The 16,353-nt window shown below is 32.9% G+C and overlaps 1 protein-coding gene across 1 annotated transcript; it reads left to right on the top strand.

The window, feature by feature from the left end:
• Positions 1-6,402: 6,402 nt before the first annotated feature.
• On the top strand, positions 6,403-15,521 carry CYP97A3 (cytochrome P450, family 97, subfamily A, polypeptide 3). Its single transcript, XM_021427428.2, has 17 exons — positions 6,403-6,577; positions 6,723-6,815; positions 6,914-7,079; positions 7,435-7,651; positions 7,756-7,827; positions 7,924-8,034; positions 8,466-8,657; positions 8,777-8,938; positions 9,721-9,816; positions 9,891-9,992; positions 10,875-10,907; positions 11,025-11,105; positions 11,200-11,282; positions 11,884-12,015; positions 13,776-13,836; positions 14,026-14,091; positions 14,961-15,521. The coding sequence occupies exons 2-17, from the start codon at positions 6,734-6,736 to the stop codon at positions 15,147-15,149; spliced, it is 1,845 nt and encodes a 614-aa protein (XP_021283103.1). The 5' UTR covers positions 6,403-6,577; positions 6,723-6,733; the 3' UTR covers positions 15,150-15,521.
• The last annotated feature ends 832 nt before the right edge of the window (positions 15,522-16,353 follow it).

Here is a 16,353-nt window from a genome sequence, read left to right as displayed (position 1 = left end):
ATATATATGTATATTATAGTTACGTTTAGATTTATGATTACTTTGATTTTAGTTTACATACAAAATGAATGAGAAATCTGTGATTATGTATAGGTTTGTTATTGTCTTAACATAGTATAGATACTCAAGAAAAATCTCTTTCACGTGTAACTCTATGGTTTTCATACTAATGCAACCACTTTACTTTGATTGCTCAGTGCTTACTTAATAAAATTAATGGTGGAAAAATACACAGGTAGATTTATTAGAGCAGAAAGTTAGCCTTAATTATCTTACATATGTCAATCCTAGACATGGTGAGACTAAAGAAGCAAAATTCTGTCGCTAGTTTATAGAATAAATTTCTTTCATGATTTAGATATTGTTTTTGAAGCTTTCTCCCATTTGATGCCTTAACCTCTTTTCTAAGAACAAGAGGTCATTATCTTTACAGGAGATAAAGTCTAGATTTTATTATGTATTTCATGATTGTTTTCTTAGTCTTTTTCATTGTTATATATTCTTTTCATTTCCCTTCTGTATACGTCATACAGGTGTATTAACTCAATTCGCGAAGTCGCCTAAGCATACAAGAAAAGTGGTGAGATTCTTTCAATTACAATTGCAAAACACACAATCACACATTTCCTACATATATATCTTTATTTGTATTTTGCTTCATTGCAATTCACCAACTTAATTATTTTTCTTCTACACTGTGACAATCATAGAGTCCGCTTCCAAATCCTGAGGCATACAGGTAGCCTTTATTGAAATTAACATATAGATTTTTATATTGTATTTCCCAATCTCGACATACTTATATTTTAATTGATGATTTTCAGATTTAAACTGATTTCGTGTGTTGATAATTTATTGTAAATGAAGCATATTATTAAAATCAATATAATTACTTGATCATTTGAACTACCTCTGATGATTCTAGGAACTTTTAAGTCTATTTCATATTTCATTATGTCAACCGAAGATAATATTGCAGCGGCAGCATCTGCTGAAGAGGCAGTAAAACTAGAGGCTGACACGCAGGTAATGCCTCCATAAGCCCATAACCAACTGAAATTTAAGGGTTGATAAGATTTATATCTAATTTAACAATATTTTAATCTATAAAAGATTAATTTAAGAATATAATGAAACTTAGTATCCTTAAATTTACGTTCAAGAAATGTTTTACCAACATTTATACTTTATTGTGTATTTGTATAAGTTATGGATGAATGCATAATATCAGGAGGATATGGAAGGAAAAGCTGAAAAAGCAAGAGCAGATGAAAGCAACAAATCTGGAGTAAATCAACCAGATGGTAACCAACATCTTAATCAATCCCCAGCATCCATATCTATGGCTGAAAGGTGCATCTTGGATAATTAAAAACCTTTTTATTTCCCCCACCTTTTAAGAAAGCTAAACTTTGTGATATAATGCCAGATACGAAGAGATTTTTGGAACCAGTCCTGCAACAAGCCCTAGAATCCATTCACTACTCACTTCTCCTTCTTTGCAACAAGCAGGAACTTTGCCTTCTATTTACAACTCAATTAAGGTATTACAATACTTATAACTTGGATTTTATGTTTATTTATGTCATTGACATGTGCGAATTTCATAATTTCGTTAATTTACTGATCTTTTTAATTATAACTTAATGCATATGTGACAATATTTTTAAATACGTTTGTGATATGTTCAAATTTTCATTATTGCAATATTAAAAAAATTTTCTTTTCTTTTCTTTTATTATCTTTTTTTGAATAGTAGGGGCGCAACAGGAGGAGATAAGTATAGGAAATGATAATCTATATGTGAATTTTGAAGTTTTAGAAATAGGTAGAGGAAATAATTATAAATGACACTAACACTTTCCTTCCTTTCTATCATTCATTTGCATAGACACAACAAGGAAATTGGATGAGTGGATCCTCTTTGGCGAGCACAAACTGGATTAATTGGCAGCCCTCTTCTCAGATTACTAAACCCGAACCTGCTACTGCATTAGGGTATTAAAATCTTTACCTTCTTTTGTTTAATTTTATAAACTTTTATGAATGAATCATATTTTATTTTTATATACAAAGCTGAATAATGGATATCTTTTTCAAGTAATAGCACATTTAACTGTTAATGTATAATGTGTGAGCAATTGAGTACTCTCTTTTTTAAAATACTAAATTATATCTTGGAGTTGGATCCCCCAATATTTTTGTTTTGTTCTTTGCTAGAACTACCATTCTCTTATTTTCTATTATCTTCAAAACTTTCTCAAAATCATCCATTCTCTGTAGGATTGTTTTTTATTTTCTAATGAGATTGTAATTACAAATAAAAATTTCAATTACAATCAAAATTATTCATATTCCATTCCCATTTGGATTGCTATGTCTTAGCTTTACTATATATATTTTTCATTAGAATTTTAAGTTTGAGGTAATTTAAATGTAAATATAGTAATTTTTTTTTCTTTTAAAGGTCACAAGGATTCGAATTCCAAGCATTGTTGAATCAAGTTGTGGCATCAAATAACTCTCATTTGTATGATGACATTCCTCGACAACTTCAACAAGCAAAGTTGCCAATCCGACATGTATGTATGACAGAATATGCATCTTTGGTGATTAACATTTCTTTTCTCCTTTGTTTTTCTTAAAAGAAAAATATTAGCACTTAGGCGATTCAAGAAATATCTATTACTGTCCATATATTTTTTAAAAACTTTATATTTATGATTTGTTTTCAACAGGGAGTTGGGTCTAGCACTAAAGGAAAATCAAGTCCTATTCAATTTGATGGCATTGTTCCTAGCAATCCTGATAAGGTATTGAATTTGTTTCTTTGATTATATTTTGTTCTTTCTGAAATACCAAAACTTTTATCCTGTATTACTCTTTATTCTAGTTATCTGACAATTCTTTTGGGTAGTTAGCTGCACATCATCTTTAACCTCCTCTTCCACAGCATCCAAATTATTTAATATTTGATGCAGAGGAAAATGACTTGGCAAGATAGTACTCCATCACCCGCAAAGCATCCTCTCATCAATTTGATGTTACTAGGACAAGGAAATCAAAGTCAAAACAATCCTGACAATCAAGGTCCAAAAACTCCTGGGAATCAAGGCCCAAACAGTTTTGGCAATCAAGGCTCAAACACTATAGACAATCAAGGCGTAAAGAACCTTGAGAATCAAAGCCGAAACACTCCTAGCAATCAATGCCGAAACAATAGCGATCCAACTACATTTGGTTCAAGGTATTTGTTTTCTATAAACCAGTCATTTTATCATAATATTCTTATTCTGAACTTGATATTTAGAATTCATGCTGATTAATTATCTAATACGTCTAATATTTCATATATATGTATACGCATGTACGCATATTAATAAATACATATATATAGTACATGTTAAACACCTGTATTTTTGATAATTTAAATATATTAATTTTCTTTTCCTTTTAAAGGTCTCAAGGACTTGGATTCCAGACATTTTTGAATCAATTTATGCCATTAAATGGCACTCCTCAACTTCAACCAGTAAAGTTACCAATTCGACAAGTATGTACGACACTATGTATTTTTAGCGATTAGCACCTCTTAAAAGAAAATACTAGCGTGGTGATTCAAGAAATATCTTTTACTGTCCATATATTTTTTCAAAGCTTTATATTTATGTAAATTTTTTAATAGGAAGTTGGGTCTAGCACTAAAGGAATATCAAGTCCTATTCAATTTGATGTCATTGTTCCTGCCAACCCTAATAAGGTATTTAATTTGTTTCTTTGATTTTATTTTTTTCTTTCTGAATACCAAATCTCTTACCTAGTATTATTCTTGATTCTTGCTATCTGACAGTTCTTTTGGTTAGTTATTTGCACATTGTCTTTAACCTCCACTTGAATAACATCCAAATTGTTTAATATTGCTGTAGAGGAAAATGACTAGGCAGGATAGCACTCCACCAACCCCAAAGATTCCTTTCATCAATTGGATGTTACCCGGACAAGGCAATCAAGACGAAAATAGTTCTGGCAATCAAAGCCAAAATACTCATGGTAATCAAGGTCCAAAGAGTCTTGGGAATCAAGAGTCAAACACTTTTGACAATCAAGGGTCAAAGAGTCCTAGAAATCAAGGTCTTAACACTCTTGGCAATCAAGGTCAAAAGAGTCTTGATAATGAAGGCCGAAACACTCCTAAAAATGAAGCCCAAAACAAAAGTGTTCCTACTGCTTCTAGTTCAAGGTATTATGTTATCTCTAAACTAGTCATTTTATCATAAATATTCTTATCCTGAACTTGGTATCTAGAATTCATGGGGATTAATTATCTAATGATATATGTGTGTGTGTTTGTTTGTCTACATATGTATGTATGTACATATGAGTATGTTAGTACACATTTTTACACATAGATATACAGACAATACATGTTAAACACCTGTATTTAAATTAACATAACATAATTCTGAATAATGTTTGGATACTTTTTCCTTCAAGGTATCTTCTTTATAAAAAAAAAAATTAATGACCATTCTATTTATAGGTCCAAAGCTATCCCAAACAAAGTGTATGATCCATCATATGAAGCTATGGGATTACCGATCGACCCCCATTTAAGAATGTTCCTTGCAAGACGTGAAAGTGGTATGTTTCATTTGCTTAATATTTTAACTTTTGATCTCATATTTGTTATTTGCTGTTGAAATTGATGCAGTGTGATAATATAAATGTGGATTGCATTTTTCTTGATCTTCATGGCAGCAGAAAACAAAGATAGTGATAAGAAGGATGATGGTGGATCCAAGACTATGGCTCGCAAAACCTAATTTCTAGCAATTATGGTCACAATTCTCTTGACTATTGGAACTAATCCAATAGTCGAATATCTAAAACAAATTTTAAAAGAAGTTAGAAACTTCAAAACTCATTTGGAACTAAATTGTTTCTTTGGAGCAACTTTTAATTTATTTAGAATTACATTTGTGAGTTGCTTGTTTAATTTATTTGAAGCATGATTTGGTGGTTATTTTATTTTATTTTGTTTTTTTAAAATTTATTTATTGGGCTTGCTTATTGTTCATGAAAACCGAGTCATTGACAAATATATCCATCGTTTTGATCTGTTAATGGCGATTGGCTCACATTGATCTACAATGGAGATGGTAAAGTCAAAAGAAAAAAAAATTGATAGCATTTGTACATTGTTACTGACAAATGGATTAATCATTAATGACAAGTTGCCATATGGTGGTTATAGTTTTTAACCTTTAGTTTGGCAGAAGACTTTCCCAGCCTTAATGGCTGGCAAGTAGACTGATCACACTTCAATGAAGACCCCTTCAAATAGTTTCCAATCCCTGCTACATTAGCACTCAACAAACCCCTAAATTAATAAAGTAATTTACCTTGTTAAAAAAAAATTCGATAAGTAAGTCATGACAAAAAATTTTAAAGATTAGTAATTATGACAATTGAAATATATATATAGGGTTAGAAGGTCATGATTTAATCTAGTAAAATTTGTTAGAGAGATATGGAAGTCTAGTTTTCAGTTTCACATTCAAGGGCATTAAATCTATGACATTACTCTAAATTAATTACATATTATATTAGTGGCATATAAAAGTAAACTTAAGCAATTGCTTCCTGCAAATTCTTCCACAACATATATTTATCCTATTATAACAACTTCAAAATATTAGATTATTATTATCTTTAAGAATATAATAAATCTTAAAGATCTATATATTTCCAGTATAACCTTCTAGCACTCATTTTTCTCCAAGTATGCAAATGCTTTATCTAATTCTCAAAATTTGCATAATTATCAAGAAAAGAAATCAACACTAATTGTTGATCAAATAACAAAACTACCACCACCCACCACCACTAGCTAGATCAAGTACCAAAGAAAAACATTTTATTTAGAATCATATTATTTCGTTAATAAAAAATCGTATAGAATTCAATCAAATAAAAAAATATTATTAAAGTAAAAGAATCACTCTCGATATTTGAATTACATCCATACTATTCAGTAATTCATATTTGATATTTGAATTCATTACACAATTTCAATTAATGACTGTATAATTATGGATCGCAATTAGTCTTAACATATTTCATTTGTTTGGTGATTGAATATTAGAAAAGATTTGAATTAAATAAATGGTAACCGTCTCATGTAGTAAAAATTCCATTTTTCTTTTTTAAAAATTGAAATATAAAATGTTCACATTAAAATCTTATAATCTTAACCGCATGGACTTAGAGGTGGGGAATGAAGTATATGAAATACACAAAAAAAAAAAAAAGGAAAAACAAAGTAAACAACATAAAAACAAATGAAATGGACTTGACAATGGCTACGACTTGCCAACTGTCTTGCGTGGCCAAAGACTAAGGAAAAAACAAATAATGAACAGAGGGAATAGCTATAAACTAAACTATGGCTGATGGGTTGGAAAACGGTGATTCGATGAATCGGTATCTAACGTTATCCATTGCAGCACACTACTGAAAAGATTCCTCGTTCGCACTTCCTGTTTTTTACCGGTTAGGACAGAAGATGAGTTTGAGGGTTCGAAAAGCCGCCACATTTCACCTCTTCTATTATTTATCTTCGCTCCCCTTTTTTTGTTTATATATATAGATATATTTATAGTTTTTATTTGAAAGTGTTGTATATATTTATATGCAAACAATATAACCAAATTCGTTGGCAGCTTAATGAATTATGGCTGCTACTCCAGCTTTTCCTCCTCTTCAACTTCATTTAACCAAACCCAAATCAGCAGCATTCCTTTTAAAACCTTATGGTATGTTTAAGCTGTAGAATTTCTGGTTGTTTGTTTGTTTCTTTTTTGTGATTTTTGTTTTAAAGTTTCCTTTTACTTGTTTTATGGGAATTTTTTAGGGATATATAAGTTTGGAATAGTAAAATGTGGGTCATCGTCTGACGGGAGAGAGCCTGACTCAGTTGACAATGGTGTTAAAAGTAACGAACTTTTGCGTAAAGGGAAACGCCGGGCTGAGTTGTCTGCTAGGATTGCTTCCGGAGAATTCACTGTTCAGAAATCTGGGTACTTGCTTGTTTAATTTGTCATTCACTTTTTTCTTTTGTTTCTATTTTTACCCTTTAATTGTGATTGTAATGCTTAATAATCTTCTGGGCATCTTTTATTTTTCATCAAAGAAAAGTGGATGTTACATATTTTTCTTAGTTTTTCAATCAATTGTGTTGAGAATCATCTTGGTATTTCAAAATTCTTTTGTTATCTGCCATCTCATATGGGCCGGCTTAAATGTATTTATTTTAGTAAATGCTATACATCCTTCTTAGTCTATATTCTGTTTCTGATTTTTTATACTTTTCTTTTATTTTCATAATTTCAATTAATTTACTTGTTGTTATGTCTTTTTGTTTCTGGGAACAAGTTTTCCTTCTCTATTGGGGAATGGTTTGTTGAAACTAGGTGTTCCTATTGAGGTTCTTGAATTTTTGTTTAAATGGGTTGATGATGGTGGAGATTATCCTAAGATTCCAGAGGCGAAAGGGACCATCAAGGCCATCCGGAGTGAGGCCTTCTTTCTACCTTTATATGAGCTGTATCTCACTTATGGTGGGATTTTCAGGCTAACCATTGGACCAAAGGTTTGTGTCTTTTTTTTTTTTCTGCTTAAAATTTTGTCCAATATATAGTTTTGTCTGAGAATAATCATAAATTTCCTGTTGATCATTTGGTTATATTGCTGCAGTCCTTTTTGATTGTATCTGATCCTTCCATTGCTAAGCATATACTGAGGGACAACTCGAAGTCTTATTCAAAGGTAAATTATATTATTCTTTTTTTTTTGTTTTCCTGCATATTTTATGGGCTAATGTGCTTTATCTTTTGTCTCATCCTTGATCTCTTTAATCTGAAGGGTGTATTAGCAGAAATTTTGGAATTTGTCATGGGCAAGGGACTCATTCCTGCTGATGGTGAGATATGGCGTGTTAGAAGACGTGCTATAGTCCCAGCACTGCATCAAAAGGTGTTTAAATTAATTTATGGGTCCAATGTTTTTAACCAAAAAAAATGATTTTTATTATATTGCATCTTCTCCCATTACTTTGACTTTTGATTCATTAAATTTGATGCATGTAAGATGAACAATTCTACGTTATGTCTTTGCACTTGTAAGCATGTGTGGCAAGTCTTAGTGGTTGGTACCTTTGAGTATGTGCTTGAACCATGTGATGGAATATTTCAGAGTTGTTAGTAGTTAGAGGCATAGTTCACAGATTCAAAAGAATAATGGAAAGGAGTATAAACATGCTGACTTACATAAAAGAAGATAAAAGTTACTAATAGGGTGTTCACCATCCCAAAATCATTAGATGAGAGGTGTACTTATTGAATTTTTCTTTTTACAAAATAAGTTTTTGCTGATATTTCTTTCTATTTTTGTTTTTCAATTTTTAGTATGTAGCAGCTATGATTAGCCTTTTTGGACAAGCTACTGAGAGGCTTTGCGAGAAACTAGATGATGCCGCAACTGATGGGGAAGATGTAGAAATGGAATCACTTTTCTCCCATCTGACGTTGGACATTATTGGAAAGGCAGTCTTTAATTACGATTTTGATTCATTAACAAATGATACCGGAATAGTTGAGGTATTTTCTCTTCTTATCTACATTTTGGCTGGCACATTTTGTTTGAAATTTTGACTGAGTTTTGTTTACATTTTTGTTAAAACCATCTGAAATATTTGTCTGTATTTTGGCTAGGACAGGCTGTTTACACTGTTTTGCGGGAAGCAGAAGATCGAAGTGTCTCACCAATTCCAACCTGGGAGATCCCTATTTGGAAAGACATTTCACCACGACAAAGGAAGGTTGCAGAAGCGCTCAAATTGATTAATGATGTACTTGATGATCTAATTGCGACATGCAAGGTAAAGTTATTAGTAAATGTAGTGAGATAAAATATGCTTTTTACCTTTATGCCCTCCATAATCACTATTTACATGCAATGATATATGTGCTTGTGTAAACATGGATTATTCTGTCTTAAACACCATGATGGTGCATTCATAACTTTTTGCAGTGATACCAAGTACTGGATATATCCTTCATATGTAGTTAGGGAAATGTCAGACCTGGAAAATCTCTGAATGGATCATTCTTGGCATTTTATTGGAGATGCATAGGTTGGATGTTGATATAATATGAGCCAATTTGAATAAATTTAGTGGCTAGTGGGTTAGTTTTATGCAGGAGTAGTAAGCATGAGGCCAAATCAGTAGAAGTCTTAAGGCTGGTGACAATCACCAAAAGCGACTCCAGCTTTCTTTTCCTGGGTACCTTTTTCAATGGGACAATAATGGCGTCACAGTCTTTGAATTTGAAAGAACTTGTGATTTCTTTTTGGTTCTATGAACATTCACTACCTTTTTCATGTATTGGCAAACCAAGTGAAATTTGCTACAAATTTATCTGGGATTCATTCTTAATTGACATATGTAACTGGGATTTGGAAATTTTCTTAACTTTGTACTCTGCTCCTTTCTAATATATCGGTGTAAGCTTAAAACTTTTGTGTGTGGTTCATTCTAATTGTTTGGTTGCTGTGTGTTTTACATTTTGGTTTGCATATCTCATGGCAATTAATCTTTGCATTGACTTGATTAAACGTTTTCTTTTATTCTCCTTTAAATCTAATATCTGCAATATTCAGAGGATGGTGGAAGAAGAAGAGCTACAGTTTCATGAGGAGTACATGAATGAACAAGATCCTAGTATTCTTCACTTCCTGCTGGCATCGGGAGACGATGTATGTATTAATAATGATCAATTTGGTGAATTATCAGCTTGTGCAATCTAAGATTTCATTCAAAATTTTGGCAGGTTTCTAGTAAGCAACTCCGTGATGATCTAATGACACTGCTTATAGCTGGGCATGAAACATCAGCTGCTGTTTTGACATGGACCTTCTATCTTTTATCAAAGGTAATTCAAGATTAGTTGTTGGAGAAAAAGGACCTAAATGCCCTCTCCTGTGACATTTTAATTCTTCTTCTTTGTGGTCTGCCCGTATAATAACTTTTGGTTCTAATTTCTGTACCTTTATCATTGACTACTTCCTGTAGCAACTTTATGAGAATATGTGTAAAATGTAGATTTTTGTGGCAACGAATTAACGCAGCAAGAATGTAAAACACAAGGACATAGGGATTTACATGGTTTGATCTACTGATCAACATTCATGGGACAGATGGTGCATAGATTCTATATGACCTACAGTTTTTCAAATCCTTGTCCCAATAAACCCAGTGTAACGCAGCACTCTTAAGTTTTTGAAGTACATTAGATTAATAAGAATATAGTAATTGGGTTGCTCCTGCTTTACTCATGAATAGGCACATGAAATTTTACCTTTGGGCCTGAAAGAAATTGAATTCAAGACATACTCCAATAGCAGGAACAGCATATGACAATCTTCTTGTTCTGATTATGCATGTTTGTTTCCTTATGCTTTTCTCCTTGATATTAATGGGTATAAGAACTGATCATGCTGTAATCTTTCCTTGCTGTGCATAAGTTTTGTTTAGGTTGATGTTATAGCATCACTTATACTTATGAATGGTTGTACAGCTAGAATAACTAATACACATTCCAACCTATGCCAAGATTGCTTGGTGTAGCAGTAGATAGTAGGGTTTTGAGGTGTGCCTGCAGGATTGCTTTTGGATTGTGGCTAATTGATGGTTTTTGGCGGAACAAGGATCTCCCTCGTTTGAGTCATTTTTCTGATGGACTTAAAAAAAATATCATGGTTGAATGACAACTTATTTCAAGTTCTCATTATTTCTTTTTCCCTGATGGTTACAGGAACCTAGTGTTGTATCCAAGCTCCAGGATGAGGTATCTTTAAAATTTTTGTGCAATACTGGTATCAAAAGTTCTAGTCTAAGCTTTCAATTCTATATAACCCATCTCACAGCTTCATTTTCTTATTTATTATTGCATTGAACTTCCTAGGTTGACTCTGTTCTAGGCGATCGATTTCCAACAATAGGTGACATGAAGAAACTCAAGTATACTACTAGAGTTATTAATGAAGTAAGAAAATTAGTTCTATTCTGTTCCATGTTTCATCAAATATTATGCATTAATGCATTTCATATGGTGATGATTCTGTCTACCCTTTGTGCAGTCTTTGAGGCTATTCCCGCAGCCACCTGTCTTAATTCGTCGTTCTCTTGAGGATGATGTGCTTGGAAAGTACCCAATAAAAAGGTCAAACCCTAATAAAATCAATTTCATTATCATCCTATTGGCCAGTGTGCATACACCATCCACAATCATCTTCTTCCAAAAATAGCTTTCTGACCTTATTTTTCTTTTTATTAGTAGGAGAAAACAGGGTTCTTTGGTCAAATCAATAAACATAAACTTCTAAGAATAGATTAAGTGGATTTTTATTAATATTTGTTACCTGATTATTACCAGATTGCTCCTACAAAAATTGGAGACATGAATAAATATTTTATTTTATACATCTATATGTTTGCTGTAAGATAATTGCAATGATATTGGAATATAAAACATCTTCTGATCATTTTGAGGTGTTTGTAATTTGATTTTAGAAGCTCTCATTCTGGACTTGTGCATTCTTTTTCATCATCTGTTACAAATTTTTGTCTATATGTGAGTGCTTTTGCTAGAAAGCAAGTGGGGGCGGGAGCCTCTGTGGTAACTAAATTTTTGCTTATATGGATATCTTTTATGTGTATATTGCTGCTTTAGCATGAGCTCTACATGCAAGTGCTATGATATGTTGACTTTTGAAATCGGAATTTTTCTGAACTTCTAACTTTATCATGAATTTTACTTTTAGGGGTGAAGATATTTTTATCTCTGTTTGGAATCTGCATCATAGTCCAAGTCTCTGGGAAGATCCTGAGAAGTTCAATCCTGAAAGATGGCCTTTAGATGGATCGAATCCTAATGAAACGAACCAAAATTTCTGGTAACAAATAACCACAACTTTGCTTATTGCGTCAATTGTTTTTGTTTTAGATGAGATGCCCATGAATTTCTTCTCATTTCTATTAAATCCTTTTTTTTTTCAGAAATTTAAGATGTAGTTAGGTAGAACTGAAAAACCAGTTCAGAAAGCCTGGGGTGGTTTCATTAACTGTATTTGAGGACTGGTTACAGAAATCTAGAATTGCATTATTTCTCTTTTTTCTTTCTTTTTTTCTTAATGAAATAGGAAATTGCATTAATAGGGAGAAGATTTGTCTTCCAAGTACAATAAAAGCAAGATACTCTTCTACAAAAGTATGTAAACCAGCATGAGGTAAAGCATGTCAGGCAAGGTGATGGGCAACCAGTTAGCCTCCCTTTTAGCATTAGACACAAGAAAACTATGAAACATTCCCAACCACGCCTTAACCTCCTCCATCAAGACTCGACAATCCCAAAGATAGTCATTAGTGCTATTTATAGCCTGCACTAATAATAAAGAATCATTTAATAAATGGAACCTACTGCACCCAAGTTCTTGAGCAACACTGTGCAAAAAGGCCTAATCTTCAATATTAATTGCATCCAATACTGGGCCTTCCTGCAAAAATGAACCACCTTGAACCTCACCCCGGCTGTCTCTAAAAATTACACCAATCCCTGAAATACTCTTACCCGCAGCACCACCAACATTAACCTTACAATATTATCAGCCAGTTTCTTCCATTGTGAAACCGGTAAAACACTGCTGTTAACATCAACCAGCTCAATCAAGAAAATTCCTCAACTGAATGAAAGCTAGCGGCAACAACCAAGGAGGGAATACAACATTTATTTTTAAACCAAGTTCTATTTCTATTGCCCCTTAAAAGCCGCAATACCACTGCCATATAACACACTGCTGATTATCAAGAAGACCCAACATAACTATCATCCACCAATAAAAGAGTTAGCACTAAAATGGAGACATTGAGGATTCAAAACTTAAGTTGCCAAAGGGCATTCAACCAAATCATGCAACACAGATTCCTCTTCACTCTCACAAACAACACAATAGCAGCTAATGGCCAAACCACTTCTTCTAAGATTGGTACGCGAAGGAAGGATGCCAGGACAAGCTTTCCGAAAGCAATGATTAATCTTGTTAGGGACGTCAAGAGTACGCATCCTCCTACAAATCTCCAAACCTGAATCCTTTATACCACCACCCTCATGGCATGAGTTTTGCAAATAATAAGCACTTTTAACAGAGAATTTTCCTGAAGAAGGATATAATCAAAAAATCCCTCTGACTGACAGGCCTAAGTGGAATTTGAAGGATAACTTCAGCTTCTTGTTCCAAGAAAACTTGTCTAATCAAGTTTTACATTCCATCCTCAATAATACAAATTTTACGATTATACATGTGTATGCTCAAATGTGTGTGTGTCATGCAAGTGCACTTCAGGAGCATCTTTGGTTCCGGGTCAGTTATTTCCTCAGACTTTTGGAGAACTATTGTGTTTGCATGAAGCATTTGCTAGGTTTATCAAGCAACTTTAACAGCGTGAATACCCACTCTATTGCCTAAATGTTTTCCACCTAAATTTTCTTTCTTCACTTAATAACCATATGGTCACAACATTAGCATAAATCACTCGACTGTTTAGTTAGGCTGAGTTATCAGTTAATATTTTTTCTCACTGAGTTCCTTGTTCTTCAATTCAGTTACTGTCATAGTTTTCCTTCAATTACTGATACTAGCACTCTTGTCTTACTCAGTTACTTGCCCTTTGGTGGAGGACCTCGGAAATGTGTAGGAGACATGTTCGCATCTTTTGAGGTAATTTTTATCAAAAAATATGTATGAAAAAATTTTCAGTCAATATCAAAACTTGTTAGTAGCTAAGTTTATGTATTGGGTTCAATACTTATTTGTTCTAGACGATCTATTTAGGCTGATAAATTCTGTCCTTTTGGTCACTAGTGATTGGTATTATAGAACCTGAAGCAGAGTTATTTTGATCTACAGAATGTTGTAGCAGTTGCAATGCTTGTTCGACGATTTAACTTTCAAATGGCGCTTGGAGCTCCTCCAGTAAGTAACCTACCTTGTGCATTTTGTTAGTTGCAACAACTTTTATGCGTAAATTTTAAGTGTAGCAAGAAAAGAAACAGGCTGGAGGGCATTAAATGATACTTTTTTGCTAAACCAACAATAGAAACAAGTAGCAATAGTCAAATAACTGAAACTGCTGCTGGCTCTCCAACTCAGGATTTTCAAACCCCTAAAAGTGCTTCCATCCGTACCGAGGAAATTCATTTTTATGCCAAGATTAAGACACACTTCCTAAAATACCCTTCCATAAATGAAACAAACGAAATACTCCTTTGGTGAATAAATTAATGACTTCCTGGATGAATCCCTCTTTTTCCCATGCCGGAGAACTTCAAATGTTGACCCTGTTGCTTCTGCATTAAGATAGTTGAATGACCACATCAATAGTTTCAATTGCTCTCAAACATTCATGGCACATTTATAAGTGATGATGACATTTATACTACAGTCTGGCGTTACTCTTTTATCTTTTATTCTTTTATGAAAGTGGACATAGAACCTGAACTGAAACTTTTTCGTAAAGTTCACATGTTGATATTTAACAACATTGGCTGAAGAGAATAAGAATTGTTGACTACCTGAATCTTGAAACAACTGCATATAATCAAAGCGTATAGCCAGTGCAAAAGCTATGTTAATTTGTTGCACTTGATTAGAAAATTCTCGGCAATTTATGAAGTAAATACCACTAGCTAGCCAAGATGTGATTGATTTTCTTTTGAGTGTGCCATAATCATTTGACTGTGCTTTTACATGAATTGGCTCTAGGTTGATGTTACATAATATCAATAGAAATTGAAAAAGGAAATAGATATTCCTTATGAAGGATCAATCAAATTCATATGCAGGTTGAGATGACTACTGGAGCAACTATCCACACAACAGAGGGGCTGAAGATGACAGTTACAAGAAGAATACAGCCCCCAATTATCCCTGAACTAGACATGCAGGGATTAAAGATGGAAGCATCTGCCAGAAATTCTGAAGAAGAGACCCAACTGGGTGAGAAAGGTGAAGTTTCTCAAGCTCATTCATAACTACGATAGATTGCTACATTTAGCTTCATTACACAACGCATATGTATCGTGGAAAAGTAATGTTGGAGGACAGAAACACTGGGAGAAATTAAGTATGCTTCCCCTTCAGTCGCTGTTTAATGCTATCAGAATAATCAATTACTCTATAACTTATTTTTTATTTTTCAGGCAAATTGTAAATTATTGTTTAAGAAGTACTGGTATTGTCATCATGCAATAAAGTTCTTAAAGATGTATTTGGGTTCTAAAATAGCTCTGAGGTTGTACCAGAAAAGAATAGAAAAGCTTTAAGGTGAAATTTAAGTAGGACATGCAAGTAAACTGCTTCCAGAAATCAAGAGGACATCTATGGTAAATTGAATGTTCACTCCATTGTATTTTTCATTATCTACAGCCAGAAAATACTCGCCTCACTATTTTTATGTCAGCTATCTTGCCTAATGCCTTTTCACTTGAATGGATGATGGTAAACCATTCAAGTTTCTTTTATGTCAACTCTTTCTTTTTTATATATAAATTATTATACTAGTCACAACCCCAAACATTACATTTTCACTAAAATCATGTGCAAGCAACGAGTCACTCATTTTTTTATTAGAATTCCTCTATTTCGTATGGTGCAACATCCTTGACGTCTCAATATTAATTCTCACATTCTTTGTCATTAATTAAAAAGGTATTACTAACTTGTTATATGCCTTGAGGGATTTAAAGTCCAATAGAACAATATGTTTTTACTAGTACTTTTTTTTTTTTTTGGTGAACAAATGTTTCTACATAATACTTTTACATGATATTCATTAAAATGATTGGAGTTATCATGTGGTGGCATCAAATGTGACAGGGTAGTGAAATTGAAAGAAGTCATTTCCAATAGAATTAATTCTTGATTAAATGCATATCTGAAGACTGAACAGAATTAATTAGTACGCCATAAAGAATTTTGCTCGATGAGCAGGTTGTGATATATTAAATAGAGCTCATCTCTTAAATGCTTAGGTTGTTTTCAAGAATTAATATTGGCGTGGTTTTTACTTTGCCTTTGAAATTTGTTAGCTTTTGTTTTTGAGACAAGACTTCATGTTATTTAAGATCAGCTGTGACCTCTATGTATCCTCTTGGATTGTACATCTCTAACTTCCCATTTTTTCCCAGCATCTAACTCTTAATGGAGGAAACCCTTGGTCCCTTATTTTTGTCTAGT

This window comes from Theobroma umbraticum, unplaced genomic scaffold (assembly GCF_002168275.2).
Source record: "Theobroma umbraticum cultivar Fairchild unplaced genomic scaffold, ASM216827v3 scaffold_147.0, whole genome shotgun sequence".
In the NCBI taxonomy this organism is placed as follows: domain Eukaryota; kingdom Viridiplantae; phylum Streptophyta; class Magnoliopsida; order Malvales; family Malvaceae; genus Theobroma; species Theobroma umbraticum.
Note: the sequence above shows the minus strand (reverse complement) of the source record. Positions and strands in the feature narration are given on the sequence as shown.

Excerpts from the sequence above, each read along its gene's own strand:
- CYP97A3 (XM_021427428.2), top strand. The coding sequence starts at position 6,734 with ATGGCTGCTACTCCAGCTTTTCCTCCTCTTCAACTTCATTTAACCAAA. Across the intron at positions 8,658-8,776 it reads ATGATACCGGAATAGTTGAG|GCTGTTTACACTGTTTTGCG; the intron begins GTATTTTCTCTT and ends TGGCTAGGACAG. Across the intron at positions 13,837-14,025 it reads ACATGTTCGCATCTTTTGAG|AATGTTGTAGCAGTTGCAAT; the intron begins GTAATTTTTATC and ends TTTGATCTACAG.